At 30.6% G+C, this 26,762-nt stretch overlaps 1 protein-coding gene across 1 annotated transcript; it reads left to right on the top strand.

Moving 5' to 3' along the window:
- The first annotated feature begins 5,465 nt into the window (after positions 1-5,465).
- Positions 5,466-26,161, top strand: LOC121129489 (protein snakeskin). Its single transcript, XM_040725214.2, has 3 exons — positions 5,466-6,055; positions 13,285-13,416; positions 25,552-26,161. Exons 1-3 carry the CDS (start codon positions 5,912-5,914, stop codon positions 25,762-25,764), a joined length of 489 nt encoding a protein of 162 aa, XP_040581148.1. The 5' UTR covers positions 5,466-5,911; the 3' UTR covers positions 25,765-26,161.
- The last annotated feature ends 601 nt before the right edge of the window (positions 26,162-26,762 follow it).

The raw sequence follows: 26,762 nt of genomic DNA on the forward strand, positions 1-26,762 counted from the left end.
TTTTACCAACTCAGCTGATTTAATTTACTTAGTGGAAGAAGCTCCGATACTTGCTATGGAATAACGAAATATTTAAGTAACAAAAATATTTAGGGAGAATTTTAAATCAGTATGCAATTATTGAATACACCGATATCGTGGATTATTTTTGAAAAAAAAAAAATTATATTATGTAATTAAAATAATTTAATAATAATATTAAAATTTGGCAAATCTTATAATCTTATTTGTTTTTAAGAAAATACTGTAATATAATGGTTTTGATAAAGCTTATAAATTCTAAAGAAATTTTGTCAAAGTAAGCATAACGAAATTTTTGTTTCATTGTTTGACAATATGATGTGTTGTTTTTTTTTTGTTTTTTTCCTTATAGGATCTTATACATTTCTTGTAATTATCAAAAATAATTATGGACTCAATTAAGGTTGTTGTATACATAAAATTATATTATTGATATTTTTGAATTGATTGATTAATATATGAGAATATTCTATAAAAAGATTTCCGTATAACATTTTTGTTATTTATGTCCATACTCAGTAGTATAAAAGACAAAATAACTCTGAAAAATAAATAGTACGGCTAAGTGAACTAAGCACTCGAGCAAAATTATTTTTTTGAGCTCAATGTGTTCTATTCACGGGCCCTCAATGTACGTAGACTTCGAAGACAATTTGAAATAATGTAAATTAAAACAATGAATTCAATAAGTTCGAACCAGTTGAATGCTATTCTATTCTATTGTCAGCTGTATATTTTCTTTTTCTAATGGCTTTATTTGGTCAATCTACCAATGTTACATTTTGTTTTTGTTACAGCGATGTAATACTATGTGAAATAGTCACGGGCACAATGTTACTTCCCTAACACAAAAATATAAAGCTTATTTTGTTGTCAGCTGTTGATATTTATATATATTTTCTCCAAATCAATGTTCTTAAAGTTGATTGGTTAAATTAAAATTACTGATACCTGATACACATCTCATAATTTACATACTTAATCCATCATCTGCTATTTCTAATCTCGACATGGATTCAAAGATATATATTCCTTTTATAATGGTTCTTAATCTCTTGAATTAATAAGTCCAAAAGTATGACACCAAATGACATTAATGAATGTTTTGTACGTCCCCCCAGTAAAGATAGAACAGGTCAGTCCTTAATAAAATAGCATCCGAATTACGGTTAATTTTTTCACATATTACTGATTCATAAACAATGAATAGCCCAATGTAATTACTATCTCATAGAACCTCATTTATTAGAAAACTATTGTTAAATAAACATTGAACACGTCGTTACTTATACGTGTCTCTCAACCTCTCTTCCGAAAATAAACAGAAAAAAGACTCAAAATCAGTTGTTAGTTAGCCAATTCTATCAACTATGAAATTATTGTTAAAAAACAGTTGATAATTGTTCAATTCTTAATAAGAACGAATTCAAATACAACCATCAATATTAAGAACACTGATTAGGGGTAAAGTAGAAGAATTATGGACAGCTGACAACTAAATCCATAGTTGGTTTTTTTGTAAATCAGGTAACGCCGTCTGAAATTTAGAATTAGTTCCTTTTAAACTCTTAGCAATTATCAACAACCATTGAATAAAAATTCCATAGTTTGGAAAAATTTTAAGCTTTTCTTTTGTTTCTTTTCGGAGAAAGGTTACATGATAACAATAAAAGTAAAGACTTGCACGATGGAACTTTTTATAAAGATGTCAATCCAAGCACTAATCAACATAATCTTTTACGATTAAAAAAATCCCTCGGATTTTTTTAAAGATCTGAGAACTTTAAGCTCTTTTCGGATAATAAAATTTACATACAATGCACCTAGGTCCTTCAAACCCGAGTCCACGACCTTTCCTATTTCTCCTACGAGTGCACATTTCTTAATCGTCCAAAGTATTTATTTTTCATTTAAAGTAGGGATAATTAATGCCTAACACGAACAAATTAGAGTTCAACAAACCAACGTTCCGAACAAAGATAATAGGGGAAGATCAACAGTTATAGAAATAATATATAGTGGTGATTGATGTACCATTGTGAGAAAAATAAATATAAATATGGATGTCATTTTATGATAATGATGTCGAAAGCTAATTCATCAATTAAGTAAATATATTCCAACTACCTGTTGCATCCTTTTACATTGTAAAAATATGTTTACAAACTTAAGAATATGTCATTGACAGTCCAGGAGAATAAGATGGATATTAAACAGACGACACAGAGAATTGGTAACTAGGAAACTATTATGAAATGTAGATTTTAACAGTTCATTAAAGAATTAGTTTTTAAAGATCCACATCTCCTTAGAAGATAATTTTATGTCTATACAGACATACCCTAATTCTTATTCTTTAAAAAAAGCGCAATCAATCCTAAATACCATTTCTAAAAATAGAAAGAATGCATTAATAACATTCAATGCAATTAAACTTTTAATAACATCGTTTATGCCATGTATTTAGGCAGTTACATTTAAGAAGGTATGGCCCAATGGTTGTCTAACTAATAGTGTTTGGTTTTCGACTAGAAATACTAGACCAGTCTGAGACACTTATAGTTTTAGTAAGTCCGAAAAAGTCGGTATGGACTAATATGATTATAAAATTTGGTTTAGATTGATCCTAAAAATGATATATTTGAAGGAAAGTTTTTGTGCTCAATCCACGTTTTCTGGCTACAGTTTAGACGTGGACATAGGTACAGATCGGTCAGAAAAAAATTGAAAGACTAAAAAAAATCCGTATCTGAGTTAGTTTCAATGTTAATCACTACATCATAAATTATACATTCGATAAAGTTGCCAGCTTTTAAAAATTATTTTTTGTGACTACCTACAAGGGTGTATATATATATAATAGAGTTTGTGTGTTCACACCGTTGGGCCTAGGAGGCTGAATTACATGTGTTCCTCTTTTGACCTTGATCAGGCTAAGACGGAGCTGCTTATTTTTGGGAGGTCATATAAATGAGGGATTATTCTACAGGGACAACCGTTATTATTTGCTCCTCTCTATTACGCAAATTTTGAGAGGTTAAGAGTCTCTTTTTTTTTTTTTTTTTTTAAATGATTTAAAGGTCTTCAATGCATGGGGAAGTTGTAAATTGTCTTACTCGAGGCCCCAATCTACTCCCCATTGGCCTTCAGGGACCTTCTCGTACTGTCTATTCATGTTAGATAATAAGACAATGTTTTTCTTAGCAATCGACAACTAACTATGTGTTCTACAACATTGTTCATTGGAAAATAATGACTTTGAACTTCAAAAAAATTTTATAATAGACATGATTAAATAATAAAGGTTGACTCGGTATACCCAAAACACAAAAATTGTTTTTTGGAGCTCAAGAAGACTAGTTATGGGGCTGAGTTATAAATCAATAAGTGAATGGCGTCTCAAAAAACAACTTTTCCCCCCTTTTTTTCATCAAAAGTAATTTTTAAGAAGAAATGCCCCAAAACGATGCATTATTAACCTCAACATTAACACATTATAGTATTTTCAATTTCCAGAACATTTAATAACATAATTTTTGCAATATTTACAAAAAAAGAGCCGGTTATTGAGTGTTATTATTATGTTGCTATTTTTTGCAATTTTCTTCTACTAACAGAAAGTCCACGAATTTCAGAACTGAACGGTTTCAGATATAAGCAATGGGATAAAATTAAAATAAACAAAAAATATTGACAAGTTTTGGTAAGTTTTAGAATATATGAAACCATCTAATGTTGAATTTAAAAAAGGGCTCATTCAGCAGCTTTAGGTTTTATTAACCAAATTTGAGATTTAATATATTGAAACTTTCTCTGACTACATTAGATTTTCTGACGTCAGTAATCCAAAACCAAAAGGGATAACATAATTTATTTGTTTAATGAAACAATTTTATAATTTTAAATACCGTTTTTTTAACTAATAAATTTTGTGCAATCCAATAAAATACTCATCTTTATAGTATATGTTGATTTTTAGTTTTAATGAAATTTGTAACGTAGTATTATTTGTTATAAGTTTTTTAATAAGCTTCTATGAAAATATTTAAAAATAAAAAAATAATTGATACAACAAGTATCACGTTCAACATTTTATTATTTATTTACGAACAATTATTTCAAATTGAAGTTATATTAAGTGAAACATTTGCCTTGATTTCTCCTAATCAAGCTCATGATGTAGGTTTAAATGGAATGTCTAGATGAAGTATTTGGTGAATTTCTGCAATATTTTAAATTTAAATGGTTGAAAATTACTCAAAGGGGGAGGGGATGGACAACCAATGTTTAGACGGTTGAGTATGTGGAATGCATGCAATGGAGTGAAAAATGACTTTAATCTCTCTCCTCACGGCAGGTATGGAGAAAAATTAATCAATAACAAAAAAATTTTTGTTATATTTACTTCTGAAGTCTAGGGGGGAATGTTTTCCTATCAAGAAGTATCCTTTTACATACTTGTGTTAACAACATTTATATAAATAGCCTAGAGATTAATCGTTGTGTTAATCTATGTACTAGAGACAAAAAAAGACCAAGACTTGGGCGGATTGAAATAAATACCTTTGGAAAGTGGTAACGATGACGAGATCACTAATATAACAAAAACCAAACTTTGGGAAGTAGATCTCATTAAATATTTGTGATTCGGTAAACCAAAATTTTTGAATGAATGAGACACTAAAGAAAAATATCCCTACTCTCAGAGTTCATAATCTTTATATTAGGCGAATGTATGTCGTGTGCGGACATACTGCCGTACAGACACTTTGGGATAAATACCTTATGTTATAAATTCAAACCGATACATTCTTCCTGAGGCACACAATACATCCGTAATCTGGCTATGCATGCCTTTCTTTTTATAATAAACAAAGATACTTTGTATTTCCTCTAAAGCTACTTTTTTTCAGCTACTCTTCGTATTTATTAATTCAAAAGTGTTAAGTATATGTTCACTTGTTCGAAGGTACCTTAGCATGCCAAAACTTCAGATCGCTAGTAGAAGTTATTATCGAATAATTCCTTTTCTTTTGAAAGTTGAGGTTGTGAGTAGACAAAAAAATCCTTGTCCTACAAGGGTAATACCAACTGGTTTTCAAAGTATAGAGTTGTTTTTCCCCCTATATATACTTTCAACATTACTTTATGTCACGTGAAAAAATTTGTTAAAAAATATACAGTGTAATGAGAAAAAATCATATTTCAGCAGCTAGGCTAATATATAAAAAAAGAATAAGACCGTTAGAAAATGAAAAAAAGGAAACTTATATAAAAATAGAATTGCAATTTTGAATTTTATTTATGTACACTTGTGTTACATGTATTTGATGGGATTTTTGTAGAGAAAAAATACAGTTTAGCAATTGGAAAAGGAATAAAGGTTTGAGGATGTGCTCTTTTTTCTTTTTTATTCATTATTTAATAGACTAATTAATACCGTTAGTCACGCTCCCACCTTTTCCTTGTGCTCTTACAAAATATAATCACTAAGTATGAGTTATTGTATTTTCAAGAAAGTAATCAACTGGATTTATGGGATTGAACATGGATCATGTGCTACTTTAATATACGGACCTTATTCTTATGGTTAATATTTAATAGCTTTCATTCGGATTATACATTTTTCTCTGAGATCAAGTCCCATATGTGTCATTATTCGTTATAAATGTATTACTCATTAGCTACTTATAAGTATATCTTTGTTGACTTTGGTAGTAAGAATGAAGAGATAAGAATTAAAAACAAAAGTATTGATAAGAAATGAACGCCATATTGAATAAGGGGATCATTTACTTTGCTCTATATGTAATAGAAATTACCCAGTGTGATTTGGATTGATTGAGAGAGGCAAAAAAAAACAATAACTCAACAATAAATAATAACAAAAATGCAATTCGAAGAGGTTCTTTCTGTGTCTGGGATATTCAAGATCCTAGAGATTTTAATTATGTTTATCACAGTTCTACTACATCGTTTCGGGGACTATGGACTCTATCTTTTCTTCGGAACAACATCTGTAAAAATGGCTCCAGTGAGTGGCAAGTGATATATTCCATGTAGTAATAACATGACTCCCCTAATTTAAGACCCATATTTATGGATTCAATTACTTATAGAATAAGATGTTTGATTTAAACTAACTCAGGGTTCTTATTAATATAAAAATTGTAATTAATCCTTCCATCAATTTCAGCATTCCAAGACTATATATATAATACCATACGTTACCTACCCAATCAATAGAATCTTGATGTATAAAACATACAAATTTGTGTCTTAATGCCCATATTTATGTCAAAATTTCATTACATTTACGACTTGAATTACCATTTTTTACATTGTTATGCCTAAATGTAGTTTTTAAACACATTTTAAGACTCAAGTTTTTATGTTTTAATACAAATGTAATCATAATGATGAATATCCAAAGATGGAATCACGGGAATTTAATTTGAAATTGTCAATGATATCCTCAAAAAGATTAATCAAATGATTCTAATCATGGAAAATTTACTTTAATTCATACTAATCGGATAAACTTTTATGATTACAATGTAACTCTGTATTTAACTACATATGAAAGGATTCAACATTATGTAGTTATATTTCATTTGTGATGCATGGTATTAACTGAATACGTCTCGACATTCAATGCATATAATAAGTCGTCAAGGAATCATATAAACAGTAAATTAACTGTGTGACGGGGATCATCGTGATAAAAATATCCCATATTCCATTAGAAACTTGCCTATTCAGCCCTTCATTAAATCATTAGACAATATGTAATCTATGTATATTTGCCTTGTAAAGGAGCTTATTGCATTACTTTCTAAGGGATTATTGATTTCTTAATCTCAAAATATCTTTTTTTAATATATATTAATAAGTATTGGAATCAAAATTTAAAAAAAAACGATTTATGTCGAATATAATAGGTTGAGGAAAAGTAATTTCGTATTTTTCGCTTTATTTTAATGCTTTATAAGAACTGTTACGATTATTTTATTTAAGCCAAGTATGCTTTTTTCTGGTCGATAACTTGTTTACAACAAGAATCTAACTTCATAATGCCCTACCCGCAGAAGCCTTTGTCCCTATTAACAAAAAAACTCGGACAACCAATTTTCACAGGCCTCTATTTAGCCCAAATTTGTATTCTTAAGCAAGTTGGCCATAGACAAGAACAGGTTTTAGTCACTTGGTGCCAGGTCCAGACTTTAGGACGTATGCATAAGAACTTCCCATCCAAGCTCTTGGATCTTCTGGCACGTCATCAAAGATGTGTGTGGCTGGTGTTGTCTTGATGATGTCTTGTTGTCTCTCATTCACCAATGCTGGCCGCTTCTGTTCGATCGCTAGATTCAAACAGCTATGTTCTTCACAGTAGAGGGAAGAATTGAGCGGGAAAAATCGCTTGAAGCCCTGTTGTGCAACACGAACCGAAATAGTATCTGAACCTTATATATTCCAAATTTTCTTGCTCCCTTTCGACGTGTTTTTCCCTTTCAGGTAATGAAATGTAAAATATAACAAATTTCTTCCTTTGAGACCTCCATACTCGATGCACGGTGATTCCCAACTGAACCGCCCATGCGGAATACACAAAAGTGTTTGTCGTATACATTCACGCCTTTACAACACTATATAGTATGATCCGATGTCACTAACAATAAACAAGATATACTTCGTTAAAAAAAGAGCGGGAAATACGAAACTACTTTTTTCCAAACCTATTTTTTTCACAACTTATGTTGTGATGTGTGTATGAGTTGCAACTTGGATGAACACATTTTACAATTTCTTCGTCGTAAAATGCATAATTTAATTAGAAAATTGGGCATTTTACTAAACAACTATACATTGATATTATCATTTTATTTTGATCTATTGAAACTACCTATTTATGGGTAATATATCTGTGGGCCTTTGAAATTTATAATGTGCTACAGAATACTTATATTTTTTGAAATTTTATTAAAATTGGTCAAAAATTATGCCATTAATAATTCAATTATCGATGGAATACTCAATGATCCTCATCCTAAGTACTGTAAATCCTTCATTTAAAGTTATTCATCTCATTTTTTGATTGCAACTTGTACAGAAAATGTATGCATATCGGCAGATATTTCATTGACATATTTTGGACAACTATGGAGTTTGAAATCAAACTTTTGGGATGTATTGAGATACCCAAGAAAGTTAACTATAGTTGTCAATCTTGATTTGAATTATCAAACTTAATTCGGCCCCAACATAGCCTTAAAAAATAAAATCTATCAATGATTAATTATGTTAAGGTACCGATACATTTTTTCTATTTTAAGTGCAGTTTTAGTAAACTTTTATGTGGTGTTTATTTTTTGGATATAATATCTACGTATAAAAAAGATAAAATGCATATTTCCAAATGTTCTTACACTTTACAATTTTGATCGGTCTCATCTAAAACTCGATCTAGACCGATAATATATGTGGATAAACTGTTATGTGTATCCAAATTTTAAACATCGAACCAATGAAGTCATATGAATTTAAATGTATTAGGCTTAGTAAAAAGTTCTGAGCGTTTTTTACTTGATGTCTTGAGGGAGATATATCTCACGATTAATGCATTATCAAAATAAAATAAAAAAAAGGTTCAAGTATACCTGAAGGTACACTTAAAAAGTTCATTTACAATTTTGTGTTTCGATACACTATTCAGTATCATTTCGACCAAGGTGAAAAAGTGGAGCAGGCGGCGAATAAAAGTTGTGATGTTTATGGACTCGATACAGTATCGAATGCAACAAAAACCTGTGGTTCCAATGATTCATTTTTGGTAATATGGACGTCGAAAATGTCGATGAAATAATGGAAATCCTCCCCTTGGACCGGTATGTGAGATCATATTCAATTGCCCAGGAATGGAGGATTAGCCAGAAAATCGTTTGGAACCATCTAAATCGGATAATATAAATAAAGCGAAAGAAAGCTCAGAATTTTTTACTTGCCAGTTATTTCATAAAGCAAATGTATTCATAAAGTGAGATCGACAAAATCTGAGATCCACGACTGACTTCTTGAAATAAACAAAGATAGAATGTATTTCCAATTAAGTTGTTTTCATAAATTGACTCTTGTATGATTTGAAACAGCTCACTCTACGTTTTATGAACTTTAACAGAGTATTAATCCGTATGATTTTGATTGTTATACTAATTGATATGGATCAAGGACCTTTATTTAGAATTCCTGTCTTTCCATACTCAGTTATTGATTTTTATATTCATAAAATTATATATTCAACTGACATAACAGTTCACAACAAAAAATACAAAAACTAGTCAGCTGTCAATGTTTCTGCTTCTTAATCTGTGTTGTGAACGTTGATTTGTTGGATTATAATTAGCTCTTGTTAAGTTGTGAACACTTCTCAAAAATAAAAAATCAGTAATTCATACAAAATGGCCCAGAAATAGATCAATACCAGTGGTGTCAGAACCATATGTGCCAAGGGGCCTTTGCACCCCCCCCCCAACTTTTGTATAAATTTTATAATAATTACAATATAAAAAATTTTAAATATCATAATTTTGGGAAAAAATATTTCAACTTGCCGTTGATTTGAAGAAGAAAAAAAAAGTTCTTCGTTCCAATTTAGTCTCATCCCGAAAATTATATTTAAAAAAAGTTTTTCGTCTTTTCGAAAAATTAATATTTCTCAAAATTTGGCAATTTTTTAAAAATTTTGACGAAATTGTCAAAAAAATACAAAAGCATCCCCCTCCCCCAAAAAAAAAAAAAAGAAGCAATACAAGCTTCCCTGATGATGTCACCATTATTTAATATCCCATCCCCCAATTCGTAAATACATTCTGGCGCCGGTGTTACCTACCAACAGGTTTTGAGACTTTTTTTCGTGTTTCTTTTCGCATAAAAGGTTGAGTGATACAATAAAGATAACGAAGTGATAAGTAATCACAAAAACTTCGGATCGGAGTAGGACCGAGTCTCAACGCTACTACGTAGGGGGGGTCATCGTTACCTATGGTAGACACTAAAGGACTCAAGGGATTTTTTAAAAGATGAGGAACATCATAAAGAAAGTATAAAATTTCCTAGGATTTGCTGGATAAGGGACAAAGTTGACAATTTCATTTTCTTCCAAAATTAACTCTCAAACAACGGAATATTGCCTGGTTTGATGGGCCCATATCGGCAGTAATTGATCTTTTACGTAGACTAATTGCAAAAGCTCTTTTGACGACACCCTTGTAATTTTTCCCAGTATATACCCATTAACTTAATCTGGTGTAAAGAAATAACCAACAACTTGCAAACATCTACTTGTAATTCCAGCGAGTATGATCACAAGAACATGTGTCGCATATTCGTCTGTATGCTCTGGAAGAGTAACATTAGAAATACTAGTCTTTAGACTTTTTGATGACCATTTCATCCATCAATAGTACACAATTTTTGTCTTTTTCACTCAAGGTTGTTATTTTAAACGTCAAAAACATCATTCAAAATACCACTTTCAAATGAAATGCCTTAGGTTTTCCTGTGGAGTCCCCTCAGCGAGGGTAAAGAAAATCCTTGATCAAGAAGAGATTCATACCCTGACGAACCACAAGCAAATCTGAAAAGTGTCATACACCATTACAAATTCATAAGAAAGGCATAGCTTCAAAATAATGCATAAAAGAATCGTAAATTCATTCATTCTATTTATTTGTTTACCTTAATTTTAGTGTTTTTTTACCTGTTGGACTTGACTAATTGATTTTAGAGTTATTTCCTTTCTTGGATAAACATCTTAATTGAGCGTCATTCAAGAACCCTTCAATATAGGTTTTGCGACAAAACTGAGCCTAAAATAATAAACATGATAAAAGTAATATACTACTGTATCATTTACAGGTACCACCTTTTTTTGATATCTTTTGACTTCTTGTACAAAAATGTCTGATGAGAATAGGTTTTGAGCTTTGTGATTAGGATAATCTTCCTTATTTGATGGCCCATGTGTTTTAGCATGAGAATGTTCTAATATTAGAATTCTTTGCTTCCTTTGAAGTTCTTCTGCGCCTCTGTTTCGGATAAACGGAAGCTTTTTTTAGTAGTAATTACACAAGGGAATACTCAGTTTGTACAAATAAATTCAAGCCAAATTTATCTTTGAACGCAGAATCCAAAACTGATCTCAGTTTGTCTCTCAGTCACCTGAATTCTGAAATATATGGGATTATAGTAATTTGTCATATTTTACCCGTAAAACAATCATCAAAGAATCTTAAAGTGCTTTTATTATCTTACTTTGAGCTCGATATATTTCCATTTTTAGGCTGAAAAAGTAATGAAAAACGACACTGTTTTTTAGACCTTTGTATCTTATTCATAATACATAGTAATGAGGAATATAATACATAGCTTATGATATAGAAAAATATTCAATTTATAATTTCAAAAAAAAAAGATGTATTAAAAAAAATTTATCTCCAAGGATTTTGTTCCATCTTGTATTTTTTTATGTGATCCCACTTTTTATTGGGGGTAGACTAGCAAATAGTCAACATTATCATTATATATCTTCCGATTTTAATGGCAATTTCATAACGTAAAAGGAAAATCAAGGTTATCACTTCTATCTTGATCATCCATCTCAAAAGATGTTCGAATTCAGATTCCAAATTCCATGAGAGTAGACGGAAGGAGAGAGTTCATCCGAGGAAAATAACAAGACTTCATAAGAGAGTAGAATGGACTCCTTCTATGGGAATGAGATACCAGGATCGAAACAACAAAGCGATCCATTAGCAATGAGTAGAGAATTTTGATATTCCAAAATGAGATCCCTTAAAAGTGACTCTGAACAGTATTAGTGCCAAATTACTCTAATTCAAGATATTTCAGAAAAACTTAGATCAGTTTTGAACTCTGCGCTCATAGATAAATTCGACTATTATCTTCAAGTCATTTGTATACATCCCCCCCCACCTCAAGTTTCCCTGTGTTATTAATACTATGCCATATTGTTGTTTTTACTAGAAGTAAAAGTTCGTTATGAATCCATTTTCCAAACTCAAGTAATGGATTAAACCCATTACCAAAGGAAATGATGTAAGTAATAAGCATTTGAAGGGAAATTTTCACATATTTGTACATTACAGATATGTACAATCATAAGTGTTTAACCTTTTGGCTACGAATAATAATATCATCTACAAGACGCCTTGAACCCGATTCCATAGAATGGAAATTTGTAAAAAGGTACACACATAACTTGATAAACATAAATGACTTGCATTGCTAGCAAGTCCTTGACTTATTATAATGGTTTTTAAATACTTATTATATGTAAATGTATCTATAAACAGCTCAAAAACCTAATTTTACCATATTGTAATTATGGAACCTTTAATCTTTAGGTAGGAATTTTAACAACAGGAGTTTTTTCGATTGGCTATTGTACTAAAAGTTCTCTCCTGGGATATTTCGAGGTCTTACACCTAATTTTGTGGCATTCCTTGTTTATTTGGTTATGCAGAGGCGTCCGCAGGGAGAGGCTGGAGGGGTATAGACCCCTTCCCCCCAAGTTAAGAAACTTTTGCTTTATAGTAGAAGATTTAACGTTTGAAATTTTTCTTCAAAAAATTTAATTGTGCAAAAAGCTGTGGATTTTTAAAAAAACTTTCTAAAAAGTTTAATTTTTTGTCAATAGCTTTGGATTTTTGAGTTTTTTATCCGAGAAATTTAATTATTTGAGATTAGCTTTGGATTTTTGAAAATTCAATATTCGAAATTTAAGTTTTTGTAAACAGCTATAGATTTCTTAATTTTGAAAATGGGGAAACTGAAATGGGGAGGGGGGGGGAAGACTGATGAGGAAATCAGTCCTAGGTCCGATCCAACATTATAAGCGATGGAGTAAATGTGCTACACACAACATCTGACTCAATTATGTATCCAATCCATTTATATAGTAGTCCTTGGTTCAATATATTGTAGGTATATATGACTCCTCTTAACCAGATAATGTGTGTTGACCTCAAAAGCAATCTTTCCCTCAGTCATACATTTACTTTTTCATAATTTAAAGAAAGAGTATTCTTATCTGCATCGTCATTCTACAATTTTCCATGATGACAAACGAATATTATTTTTATTTAATGTAATGATCTAACCACCTTTGAAACGATTATGATGTAAATACATTAGATCATGATGAATATTTTCTTATGTTTATATTTTCTTTTAACACTCTGCTAGGGAGATCCGGGAATGGATGTGGAAAATTTAGGAAATGGAGCACTTATGACGGGAATTCTCGTCTCATCCTCTCTACTAGCAAGCTACATCCTGGATGGACGCTATCATATCCAAAGATTGTTTCTTGAGACGGTAATTTTATATGTATATTTATAAGGGGATTAATTAGTAACTATGTATATGTTTTCAATAATTATTACCCTATGATGGAATAACATGTTTTAGGTCTTTTGATGAGTAAATTTTATTAATGATTAGAGTCCACATATAAAACAACTGAGTTGATCGACTATAATATATAACAGAACATTGATGAATCCTGCATTTAATGTTAAGTTCAAACGTGACAAACGCTATTACAAATACTGAAAAAGCCTAAGTTTACTATATTTTGTTAAAAAGAAGATACAGTGCTATCTCAAAATGAGGCCCTTCGATTTATTTTAGATTTGAGACCTCAGGTTTAATAGGATCTGACTCTATGCATAAGTACTGACTCACCAAAAGTAGATAACGTTTGTAATCTGGTATGTTTGCTCATTTTTTGATGAACAAGGTCGTGTTTTAACGTGAACAAGGCCTGAGGCAACTACAAAATGTAAGGCCATTTTATTCAAGATATGTATCACACACAAGGACTCTATTACGTGGTCAAATAAAGTCAAGATCATATTTTAAAGTCAAGTGTGCTCAATGCTTCTCTTCCAAAATTGTCCTGATGTTGTAGTTTTTAAACGTGAGGGTTGTTCTTGTCTTAATTTCGACTCTTTGTTGACATGAACAAACCCAAAGGAACTATAGTTTAAAAAAATACCTATCCATATTAAAAACCAAAAAACAAAGCTCACTCCGATATCAAAGCAGTATTTGTAATCAATTTGTAAAAGATTAAAGTACTCATAGACATTTGTTAATTTCAGTTTTCAAATTGTACATCTATAAGATAATCACACAAGGTTTTGATGTATTTTTCCAAATAGCTCAACTACTCGTCATTGGTTCAGAAAAGTTTTTCTTTCATATATATGCAATGCCAAAAGTGAATTAAATAATATTTAAAACTGACTTTTAAGAATTTACGATCCAGATTGTGCACTAAAAACATTCATTTTTTATCAGACTTATTACTTCCATTCATATTTTAAATACTTACAAGTGTTTTCTCAAATTGCAAAACACTTGGTTGGCAAGTATTGTGAAACATATAATGTCCATTTTAAATTTTAATATTAATTATCAAGGACATAAATACTAGAGCCACGTAGATCAATATGACTAGGCACTTGTGGCTTTGATCAATGCCGCACTTCTCAACTAATTGTCTTTTATTTATACAAAAAAGTGATTAAATTTTTTTCTCTTTTGAACAAAATACTATTATCGACGAAAAGAAACATAATAGCAGTATTGCTCAAATGTTGGTCTATTCCTTTCTTTACATTATAGTTCTAATAAATAATGGAATCAATAATCTTGTAGTGATTTTATAAATACTAATATTTCGTACCGTTTTGTTATCGGTATTTCAATACTTTTCGATACTTTTTCTGATAAAAATATAAAACAAAAATGTCGCTATGGGTTACCACATGATTTTTGTTCAGGGCGTGAAGGAAGAAGGGGCTGTGATAGCTTAGTATTTGACAACTTTTTTTATGTATAAAAGGCGATTTTCATTCTTTCCCATAAGGGCAAGTTTGAGGTTTGTTTGCGGTGATATACTAAATATTTTCAGTTTAGGAAGAAAAAAAATATATTTGAAACCTCTAATTTTCGTTCAAAACTGTTTTGTTGTTGACATGCCACAAATAGTTTTAAAATCCATCACTTATTTAAACAACTCAAAAATTAATACATAAATGGTCAAAATAAATTATTTGACTAAATTGATATCCCACAATAATATCTCTAAAACATCAGTAACTATTAGATATATTTTTGTCAGCTATCGATTTTCTTCTTTCCTTGCTCTTATTGATTATTGAAACGTTCATTGGTTGCACACAAATTAGGGGATGTTATGTTATGAACAATTTCCTACCATTAAATATAGGTTCGTCCAAAATTTGGTAAGAATACGCTAACTACAATTTAAATTTAAATAATTTTTTTCCCTGTCCAAGGGAAAGGTTGAGAGATATAATTAACAATGGTATGTAATCCTAAAAATCTATATGATCTTAAAAGTCTCTTAATATCTGAGCTATAAAATTATTTTGTTGAGTAACTTTTATTTCCCTTTCATAGATCATCAAATAGCCGTTTCTAATTGAGCTGGACCTAAATAAATGACCTTACCCAAGAAATGAAAATATAAGAATTAAAAAAAAAATCATATTACCTAGTTTTACGCAAATTACTTTAAAAAAAGCTATTTTTCACGATAGCTCCTAATTGCTACTATGCACGCATTATTCATTGATGCTTCATTTTCTTGACCAAAAAAAATTATTGCAAAATCTCATATAAGATCTGAACTAATCCTTTTGTCTTTGAAAAATATCAGGATTGGAAAATGGTTTATTGATCCTTTTATTGCTGTTCTCTACTATATTGTATTATTTTCGCTAAGTTGAACCTAATCTTAGTTGAAAATAACTAAAGATCTTTGAAATATTTGTTTTGCAAATAGAAAGTTTTTTGTTCTTTATGATATGTGAATTATTGTTATTTTTTTTTCTCTTTTTTTTTTGAAAGTTTTTTTTACCTTCATAAAAACCAAGATATTGTATCTTTTTGCCTAGGATAGACATATTTGTAGATCATTTTTAGTTCAGCTTGACAAAATGTAATTCGAACCTTGAAATACATATAAAGCGTTTTCAATAACGTAGCAGAAAGGATAAAAAATTATCTCGGAGGCATTTTATTGTTGATATTAAGACAAAAAGAATACATTTCAAGCTTAAGCATAAAAAACCTCCTCCAATCGATTTAAAAATAGTTAAATTAGTACTTAATATCAGATTTAGGGATTAATTCACATAACATTCGATTGTCAAAAAGGTTGACCCTTAGAAGGATGATATCACTACGTTCTATACGTACCTACTAGAAGAACAATAATTCATGACGTCATACAAGTAAACAAATACCTTTGACGTTGCCACCTTTATTGCATCTATCAACTTTCCTTACTAATAAGAAGCATTAAAAAAAAGGACAAAAAATCAGTCTGTAATTAGCCAACTACCAAGAGCTGTGGACTTATTATTAAATAATAGTTGAGAATTGTTCACTGCGTTACACAAACTCATTAGAGTTCAACCAATCAAGGTTCAAAACACTGATAAGAGGAAGAGAACCGATAAGTAGACAAAAATATGTACTGCCGGTATGTAAAAATAAAAATAGCCAAAAATTAACGTGGTAATCCTTACAATTTTATTAATGTTGTGAAAGGGAGTAAATAACGCAGGAAAACACTCATTATGTACAAATGAATTCAAGCCAAAAAGGGAATTTATCTTTGAGGGTAGAGTCCAAAACTCATCTCAGTTTTTCTCTCAGTCATCTGAATTTTGAAATATCTGGGATTATAGTAATTCGGGACAATTACCGTTCCGAGTTATTTTGTATCCGTATAACAATCCCCAAATTAACAGTAAAATTAATCAAACTTATGTGAAAGTGTTTTTATTGATTCTATTTCTTGTTCTGAACTCGAAATATTTCTGTTTTCAGGTTGAAAATGATGAAAAACGACACTCTTTTTTAGACCCTCATTACTTATTCATAATAAATACAAAATGCACATATTACATTTTCATTTTGTTATATAATTTATTAGAGTACATCACGAAATAATTAAAAAAAATTCCTCAATGTCGTAACGAAGGGTCAATTTCTTAGCTATAAGTAGGACTGAATAGGGCCAGATTTATGAATAATCTCTAGGATAATAAGGATAGAACAACACTAATTCTACCTATTGGATCTAAATGACATATTTGTAACCAGGGATTTTTGTAAACTTTAAGTGTGACATACAACACCTTTGAAGGATTAATCCGATTAGTTTATCAATAGGAATGGAATGAGACTTTAAATACATTATAAATTATTTTATTATTTCAATCATACTAATCTAATCCAGACCCATACGCAAATAAACTAAAACACCCTTTGCAGACAGCCTTATTTGTACATTTTCTTATTTTTCAATAGAAAACTTATTATTAATATTAGTTTTCATAAAATTTTTGTCGTTTCTTGCATGAAAAAATGAAGAGTTGAGGTGCTCTTAAGAAATAGTGACTAAGGGCTTTTCAAGCTAAATTAAATTATGTCAATATCCAGCAGCCTACGCTAAATACTTGTAAAGGAAATCTTCAGTTGTGCAAATTGTAAATTGAGTTCCACATTTTGTACATACTTCAAAAATGACTTCCAGGTACACCTCCCAGTAAATGTCCCTCTCCAAAAACTATTCATTAATAGAGTATGAATACTGTTTACTTTATAATTTGTTTGTTAGGCCAAGAACATCTTAAAGGAGAAGAGTACAGTTTTTCCTTTTTTTTCTTTCCATTTCTACGAACTCAGGACTAAAATCATTGCTGTTTTTGTGTCTTTGCTTATTACAATGTTTGATCAAATGTGTGGTTATCATTATTAATTATTATGTGTTGCAAAATTGGGAGATAATCCCAGTCTGCAAGATTAGCAATAATACGAATCCATTATATTTCACCGATTTCTAAGGAGCAACATTGGGATTGTACGTAAGAAGACCAAAAAGCCTTTCTTTATCAGTCAACATATTTCATTCTTCATTTCATTGTGACATGTAAACTAAAGGCACACTGTATTTGGTGATCAGTGTCAATGTTTCTGCTTCTTTTGACCATGTTAGAATTCTGAGTGTTGATTGTCCATTTCGAATTTGTTTTAGTACCATTTCTTATAATTATCTATTTAATAATAGTAGCACGGTTGGGACTAATTTGCTCACTACGAAGTGATTTGGGCTTATTTTTAAAAAAAGCCGTAAAATACAATAAAGTTAAGAATGTGCCCTATGAACATTGTTAACTTAGCTGTTCGTTTACCAGACTCAGGTTATATACGCCATCTTGCAGCATTAAAGCACTGTTACTTTCGACATTAATGAATTGATTGACTTCTTCCATAGTATGAAAAACAATTAATTCACTCCACTTATACTGATGATGACGTAAAAATCTATCTCAATATTTTTTGTGCCCTAAATGCCCATTTGTAAGTTACATACGCTCTTCACAATGTTCCTAATATGCAAAGTACACATATGTATATATACAATTACGAATGATTATTATCTCATAGATGCATAAAAGATATAATTCTACACTTACAAAGTTTAATAAGGGAATGTTATGTCAGTATGAATGTATCCTTGTACCCCAATACCATGGGAGTATAATTAGGTTATACCGAGAGGTCCATAAAAATCTGAACACTTTGAATTTTTTACTTCAACAAGATATAATTGATTATATAACAAAATAATTTAAACAAAATTAATACTATAATTAGACGTGTGTCTCAGCTCTTTTAATCATTAATGTAGCCTCCCTTTGTGGCAATGATTGCTTCCAGGCCGTATTGTACTCACTTCGGATGTACTCCTCTGTCATGGCGTCCCTCTGCTCACTGACAGTGACTTTGAAGGCCTCTTTGCTTGATGACGGACACTGCAGGCTTTCATCCAAGCATGCACACAAAAGGTGTGGTCGAGAAGGTTGGTATCAGGGCTGTAGGAAAGCCCTATAAGAAGAGTTACGTCACCAGATTTCAGTTCCCCTTGTGACAGATATAAAATGGCTCAAAAAGAACTTAATACAATAAATGAATACTAAAAAAAGTAATTTTATTGAGCTTAATTATTATGAAAAAATGGAATAATTTCTTTAACTTACTTAATTTCGCATTCACTTTTTTCGTATTCCGAAAGTAAAAGAAGCTACTCTATTTCCTTTGATAATCGCAGTTTGCATTCGTAAATGTATGTGCATACTTATACTAACAGACAGAGTAAAAAATAAAATTTTATTACATTTGGTGACATTTATAGACGACTTAATTAATGGAACCGCTACTTCAGTTATTGAGTTTACAATTTTTTGAATTGATTTACATAAGATTTCAATTAAGTGTCTATTTTTGCAAATTGGTACAAACATTTCTTGGTGTAATAGATTAATTGGATAACATATAGTTACTCAACAAATCGTAACTGAAACGAATTATCGATGGTTTTATTAGACCAAAGGCGGATTTTTGAATGTAAAGACTTGCAACTTAAAAATTTTATATGGTTTGAATTAAATACCGAAGAGAGGCACATTTTTAAAGACTTAAACTTTAATTCTGCGTCCCAAATTTAGACATCTTTCTCCTTCAACTTCAATTTCTACTTCTTTGGATTTGGATTTTGGTATTGACTTCTTTAGATGTTTTACTTCTTTATTTCTACAATTTATTTTCTAACGATAAAGTAACTTCAAAAAAAAATATTGTTGATGAAATTAGATTAATGTCCACTAAGTATATTTCTCTACTTTCAGAAGTAGGAGGTTCCAATTTTAGGAGTAAAGTATGTATGATCCTGAAATTGTGAAGATCTTTTTTTACCTGAAATTCGAAATAAAAAAGTTGCTTGAGATTTCCTTATTTAATCAATTTTCTTAGCATCAGCATTGTTCTCCCGAATGAAAATGGGTTTGATGGAGTTTTTGGTGAGCCTTGGAACTTTAGGTTTTAGATGTTTAAACAATGATGGAATTTCTTGAGAGTTGAAATTCCTTATTTCTTCAAAATGTTTAGAACACGAGAATTATATTATGGTTTCCAAAGATTTCATTTCATTTTTAGGATTTTTAGAAATGAAAAAGTATCATCCCCTCAGCTCAAAAACGATTTCTGTTATCCACGCCGCACGACAAGAAGGCATACTAGGGTATTTTAACCAAAAATATCACCTTTATAGAGTTCTTCACCTAAAATATAGTATTAAATTTTGAATGTTTCGGACCGTGACTCAAACACATGAGGAAGTCAGCTATCGTCAAAGCGGATAGCCCGGTCACGTAACTCTACTTATAGGGCTCTGGGCTGTAGGGGTCAAAAGTGTTAAAAAGAAGTTCAAATGACTCATTCAAAACTTATTGACAAGAATTTCCAACGGAGGAGATGGATTTCTTTCCATGTTGGTTTAAAAGGAACCTCGGCGCCCTCACAAAGCTCTTTTCACCTGCTTTTTTTATAGCTCTCAGAACAGTGTGGTGTGAAACCCCAATATCTCTTACAAGAGCGGATTCGTCTGGGCTGTTGTTTATTTTCTTTTTAACTCCTCTGGGTCCAATTTGGCCTCTTGATATAGCTTTTCTTCATCTCCTACGTTTCAGACTTGCTTATGGTGTAGACGGTGATTCGTGAGACGCCCACCTTCTTTGAGTGCGCGAATGGAAATTTTTCGATTACGTCCAAGAGTAATTTTCTCGACTTGTACTCAACTAGAGAGCTCAAGTCTGTTTTGTTTTGTAACTAATTATTCGGAATATTATTATCGGAATATGAATTAATTTCAATCACTTCATTAATTTGTGAAATATGTTAATGTTCAAATTTCAATGGACCACCCGGTATTATTTGTAGAGGGATATTCATATATTTTCCTTTAAATTAAGTAACTATTTTTTTGTTCTTACTTCTTCACCAAGGGTATCAGCCGACAAAAAAGGTATAATATGACGTCACTTTTGTACTAATGAATTGAAGCCAATAATTGAATTTATCTTTAAGCACAGAATCCAAAACTCATCTCAGTTTTCCGAATTATGAAATATCTGAGATAATATTAATTCTAGACTGTTATCGTTTAGAGTCATTTTTACCCTTTCGACAATCACCTAATTAAAAGTATGAAAATAAAACTATAAAAAAAAATATGATGAAAAACGACCATTTTTCTTTAAATCCTTATTATTTATAGATCATTCTTAGTGATAGGAATATTATAGCTTATATACAAAAATATTCAATGTTTAACTTAAAAAAAGATCTATTTAAAAAATATGTATTTTGTTAGTGATTCCATTTTAATATTGTTTACAATTCGTCATGTTCCGTTATGAATAATTATAAGTAATTTCATAATTCATAATATAATACTGTGCTTTGAACAAATTCAAATAAAATATTACTGACATTATAAATTTTAAAATTATCTACTCATCGAGAATGGATCTCTTAATTGTTTTGATCTTTGTATCTCATTCCCAAGGAAGGAGTCCTCCCTAATCCCTTATGAGGTCTGGTAGTCTTCTTCGGATGAATTTTTTCTCTACCGTCCTTCATGGAATTCCAAATCTGAATTCAAACATGTCTTGAGATGAATGATCAAGTTATATCATCATTCGGCTTCCTTTATCTTCATTTGGTTCAATCTCTTGGTGAACATAGAAGTCCACTTCTTTCGATCTGAATGATCGAAGGCCATAGCAACAGTCTAATTAAAAGGACATCTAAATGTCAAATCTGTCTCTCTTAGAGTGATTCAAATGTTTAAATGCGCTGTTTTTATATATTTTAGTTTCATGGTAATAAATTCAAATTGTTTCAGTACGTATTTGTAATTAACAAATCTTACTTCATATATATTTCACATCGAGAGCTTTATATCTGAATCTGAAAGTGAATGGATCCCGTCATAGTTTCAACTCTCGTATGAAGCTTAGCTTGGTATGGTTCTCTTCTTAGCATAAATTTTCATCCCATCATCATACTCGTAAATATCAAATATCCTGTTGAGGATAAAGTATCTTGTATCTCTTCTTTTGTCCTAATTCTTAAAGAAAGTATTTCTATCTTTAATTAAAGAAGATTGATCTAAGCAAATGAAAAGCATAGCTAGATTTAAAATTAGTATCTCCATATACTCAAATAATATTTCTGTGTTATTTTTGATATATTTAAATTTAATGAATAGAGCTCATGTATAATATTCATGTTCTGATGATACTTAACTTTTTTTTAATTAGAATAGTAGTGTCTGGAAGAGGGGGTAACACTTGTAGCATGCACCATTTACATTAAATAACTAGTTTTTATCGACAAGCTGTTGAACCGATACTAGGTCATTTCATTCCTAGTAAAATCATTCCCAGTCTTTTCATTCCAAGTAGTATCATTTCCTGTTAAATTCATCCTCAGAAATTTAATTCCCACTTTAAAGATGGGTATTTAGTAACGTCATACAGAGCTGAACATAATATGGTTAAGAGTTAGTGATCCTGGAGAAGGGAGAGAGGAGCCAATGCAAACTTGCTTATTATTTACGTGGACTGTGAGAAGAGAAAAATAGGTATGATGAAAAAGATGAGAGGGAGAAAGAGTTGGGATTGATGATCGCGGGGATTTACTTTTAGGTCCAAGCATTGAACAATTCCACGGAACAGGATGCCATTCCTACTCACTATTAAGGAATCATAATGACGTCATTTCTAATTCATAAACACCATAAATCCTTCATCTCGGTGTCCCCTCCATCCCAAGTCATCAGTGTTCTCCAGTGCTAACTGGCCAGGCCTCCCTATATACATGAAAGCTACTAACTAGGGAATGGAATGTCCGGGAACAAATTGACAAGCTTTTATTGGGAATAAAATTTCTAGGAACGAAAAGACAGTGAATAAATTTACTGTGAATGAAATTACCGGTGACGGTTACATCACCTTGAAGCTAAATTATTCTTTTTAGTTTGCCCTCTTCATATGCCCTTTGATATGATGTGAACAATTCCCTACAGTTATTGAATATTCATAATTAAATAGTTCGGAAGAATTGGCTAAATACTGCCCACTGATTTTGGGACTTTCTCTTTGAGGAGGAAAGGTTCAGGGGTGTCCGCAGGATTACATTTTTGGGAGAGCTTGGTTTTTGGATTTTTTTAAAAATAATTCCAAAAATCAATTATTATTATAAAAAATTTCCCAAAATAAGTTTTTTTCGAAAAAAAAATTTCAAAATTATTTTTCAAATTTTAAGTTTTTTTGGAAAAACAAAATTTAAAATTAAAAGCCGTTTACAAAAAATTCAATATTTTGAAAAAATAATTTCAAAATGAAATTTAAAATAACAAATTTTTCCCAAAAAATGCAATATTTCGAAAAAATAATTTCAAAAATTAAATTTTTGAAAAAAATTCACATATATTTACAAAAAATTCAAAAATCCCCAGCTATTCAGAAAAAAATTCAAAAATCAATAGCTAATCACAGAAAATTAATTTTTTGGAAAAAAAAAATTGAAGAATTATTTTCTATATATTTGGGGGAGGGGGCGGGGGAGATGCTGCAGGTCCTCCATCTCAAAGATTTTCTTTCTTTTTATATATATATATATAAATGTATTTTGAAATTGTATTTCCATGAAGATACATGATCCTTTTAAAAAGTGATTTTCATATTATACCTTTCAGGTCTACCTATAAATACTTAGAAACAATATAGGTATAATTTTGACTCTATATACATATAGTATTTTGTTCCATAAATAATAAAGTTCTATAATTGAATAAAGTTTGACATATTTTTATTTAAAATTGTACATATAATTTGTGTACGCTCGTATATCACGTCTTTACCTTTAATGTAGCATGCAGCCTTTCCTCCGAAAAGAAACAGAAAAAAGGGGGAAATCATCTGGTAGTTAGACAAATAAGTAAATCCTACCGACTGCTATTTGTCTTTTAAGAAGTCTCAGACTATCATTGACCCCCATTATTTATCCACAATTTTGAAAGTGAATTACACTTCCAGTATTTTATTCGATACTGTATTTAAATTTGCTTTGTAATATTTTATTACTAGCAAAGGGTTATTCAGCGTTGTATGGGCCAAGGAGGGAGCGGGCAATCACATTGACAATGGTCAATGCTATTTTTCCCAATATTTTGACCTCTTCTGTGCGGGCGAGTATTATAATATATATATATTATTATGATTTTTTTTTTTAAATGAGTTATAAACTTCAAATAACATACCAACATAAATGCATGAAAAAATTTGTCGAAATATGATGTTCATCTTGTATTTTTTCGAAAAATGGCCGAATCGAAATTTGCAAAGGAAATTACAAAATTAGTTTTGGACTAATACTTTAATGTAATATTTAGTTTTAAATGCATCGTTTTGTGGCATTTCTTCTTAACAATGGATCATTAACATTTGATGAAAAAAAAAAGATTTAAAAAAAACGGCACCCCTCTTTTAGCCTGACCAAATTCAAATGATGAACCCATGCAAAATTTCAGCCTCCTAGACCAAACGCTGTGGGCTTCCATAAAGGACACACACAAACTCTATTATATAAATATATATATAAATGCAGATGAGCGTTGTTCTGCATTTCTATTAGTATACGATAGCCAAAATTTCTTCATAGAAATAATGAGATGGCCAATAAGTATATACAACTACAAGGGAGCAACACTAAATTGTTTTCCTGCGATTTCGGAAACGGAGCATCAGTATATATTAATCAAAGAATGTATATTTTATTAACTTAATTCATAAACTTCGTTTATTTATCAATGTGAAAATAACTATGAAAAAGCAATAATGACTTATCCAGTGAGACAAAGAATCAACAATTGACGAAAAAATACATAGGGTTTTTTTGTCTTGGTGAGGTTTTTTAACATAAATTTCAAACACTTTTCGGAGGAAAGGTTAAATGTATATGGTATAAAATATCTACTCCCTATAAATCATTTGTTTTTTTGTAAATATAATTTTTTGAGGAATAATTTTTCCAAGGATGATAGAAATATATATAATATAATATAATGTAAGTATAAGCTTGCATTATACATATACATGTATAATGCACCACTACAAAAGTCCTTCGTGGCCATGAAATTATCTTTTTTCTTTTTGTATACATACCTACTTACTTAGATATTATTATAAATGTTCTTATTTTTCCTCATATAACCTTATATTACATACCTGGATTGTAAATAGTTACTCTTAAAGGGAAAGGGAATCTCTCATTGTAAGTTCTAATGATTAACTTCAACTTTTTAATCCATACCTTTTGGAATGAAAGATTCTGTACACATATCGAAAAGATACGTTAAATTGTGAAAATTCCTCTCCCACCCAAACATAATATATGTTTTCTAATTATGCAAAATAATATATATATACTAAATCCATGTGTCACACAACCTATCATTGTATGTAAAACTTCTACTAAATACTATAATTTTGTCTGTTACAGTTTTGGAATTGTCTGATTTGCGCTCTCCTTATGGGAACAGGGGTTGAGACATTAAGGAATTGGGCATCATATGATGCAACGGACGATTACACAAGGGATTTTGGAGCTGGAATTGCCCTTGGTTCCCTTTGTATCCTTGGATCCATTATTTACTTTTGTGATTTCGTATTTGCATGGGTGACGCGGAATCGACTCAAGAGAGAGCCCTACTGAGAATATCATTCCTTTTCCCTCCCTTTCCCACATACATATTTCCATTATTCGTCACATAATCGTTAATGTACGATCTCTAATTGTACATAATAATCCGTGTTACCTTGCACTCACAACCAAAATACATTGTATCTTGCTGTGTGCTCTCAATGTTTCTGCTTCTTTTTCTCTAACCTTTATTCTGAACGTTAATTGGTTGAAAATTAATTAGTTTATTCTAAGCTGTAAACAATTATTGACAAATAAATCCAAGTTGGCAAGAATTGGCTTAATACTACCAAGAGATTTTGGATTTCTTTTTCTTTTTGGAGAAAAGGTTGCGTATTACAAGCAAGGTAACGCCGAGATAAATGTCCAAAATTATCGAAATATTTGAAATATCAACTTCTAATAATAATATGATCTTAAATAGTGTTATTTTTTTGTCAATTTTAATTTTTTTTCAAACTACAACATGTCGTTTATACGTATCTTTTCCTACAAATGAAATATAACTCTCCTTAAAAAATGTTGTTGTGAAAAAGAGATAATTAATTTAGCTTCTCTGATAACTAGTTTTATTACACTCATCAAAAAAAGAGCCTTTGCAATATTTTAGAATAATATTTCACCTTTAGTAGAATATGTATTCATGTACGTAGATCCTTAACAATGCTTCGTAAGTCGAACGCTACTTCTCTAGAGAACATTGTAGAAATTTGCTATCATACGGGACTAAAAAACCAAATTTTCTAGGAATAATTGCAAGGTTAATAGAAATACAAGGTTATACCATAATGTGTGTACGACTGATGTTTCACTTCCACCGCGCTTTTAACATTCACGTCATAGTAGATGAGAGGTTGCATGTTTTGTCAAAATCTATTTTTCTTCCCCAGCAGTCGGCACGATATATTAAATTGAAAATTCTAGCGATAGGGATGTCATAGACTATAAGTGGTAGCGTGTTTTATCAAAATCCGCCTGTCTTACCCAGCTGTCGGTACAATAAACCAGAT

The sequence above is a fragment of the Lepeophtheirus salmonis genome, chromosome 14, assembly GCF_016086655.4.
Source record: "Lepeophtheirus salmonis chromosome 14, UVic_Lsal_1.4, whole genome shotgun sequence".
Taxonomy (NCBI): domain Eukaryota; kingdom Metazoa; phylum Arthropoda; class Copepoda; order Siphonostomatoida; family Caligidae; genus Lepeophtheirus; species Lepeophtheirus salmonis.